Source organism: Corapipo altera, unplaced genomic scaffold, assembly GCF_003945725.1.
Source record: "Corapipo altera isolate COAL_440 unplaced genomic scaffold, ASM394572v1 113, whole genome shotgun sequence".
Classification (NCBI taxonomy): domain Eukaryota; kingdom Metazoa; phylum Chordata; class Aves; order Passeriformes; family Pipridae; genus Corapipo; species Corapipo altera.
Genome location: NW_020884895.1, coordinates 3,185,708 through 3,186,259, shown reverse-complemented (window position 1 = coordinate 3,186,259; position 552 = coordinate 3,185,708). Strand labels below are relative to the sequence as shown.

Sequence of the window (552 nt, the reverse complement as noted above, 5' to 3'; positions counted from 1 at the left end):
GCACGATCCGCTCCCCGCCGCCCAGCTCACCTCCTCGGGCGCCGGGGACGCGGGGCTGGGCACGGGGCTGCTCCCCGCCGAGCACGGCCCGCCGCGGGGGCAGGGCTCCGCCGGCTGCCCACCGGCGCTCATGCCGGTGCCGGTAGCAGCGCCGGTGCCGGTAGCAGTCCCGGTGCGGTGCGGTGCGGTGCCCGCCGCCGGTGGGAGCGAGGCTCGAGCGCCGCCCCGGCCGCAGGGGCGGGACCACCTGGTGGCGGGGAAGGCGGAGGCGGGGCCTCGCCCCGACCGTCCCGGTGCGGGGGGGTGCCGGTGAGTGTCCGCCCCTCCCGGTACCGAACACCGGAGCGCAGCCGGGCTGGACGCGCCCGGACCCGCCGCCGCCGCCAACGGCAACGCCGAAGCACCGCCCACCGCCCGCGCGGGGTCGCGGCTCATGGAATGTTGAGGCTCGGGGGGGAACACCGCGCTCGAACGGTCCCCGCGCGCCCCCGGGGGCGGGGCGGCACCCACCACACCGGGGGGCTCCGTCCGACCTGGCCCGGAACAACTCCG

General features: G+C 80.4%; 1 protein-coding gene across 1 annotated transcript in view; it reads right to left on the bottom strand.

Moving 5' to 3' along the window:
* Positions 1–315, bottom strand: part of LOC113949149 (PHD finger protein 13-like) — a 3,799-nt gene extending 3,484 nt beyond the window's left edge. Inside the window, exon 1 of the mRNA XM_027647373.1 lies at positions 31–315. Within this exon, the coding sequence (XP_027503174.1) occupies positions 31–132 (102 nt within the window). The 5' untranslated portion in view covers positions 133–315. The remainder of the gene's footprint in view (positions 1–30) is intronic.
* Between the last annotated feature and the right edge of the window lie 237 nt (positions 316–552).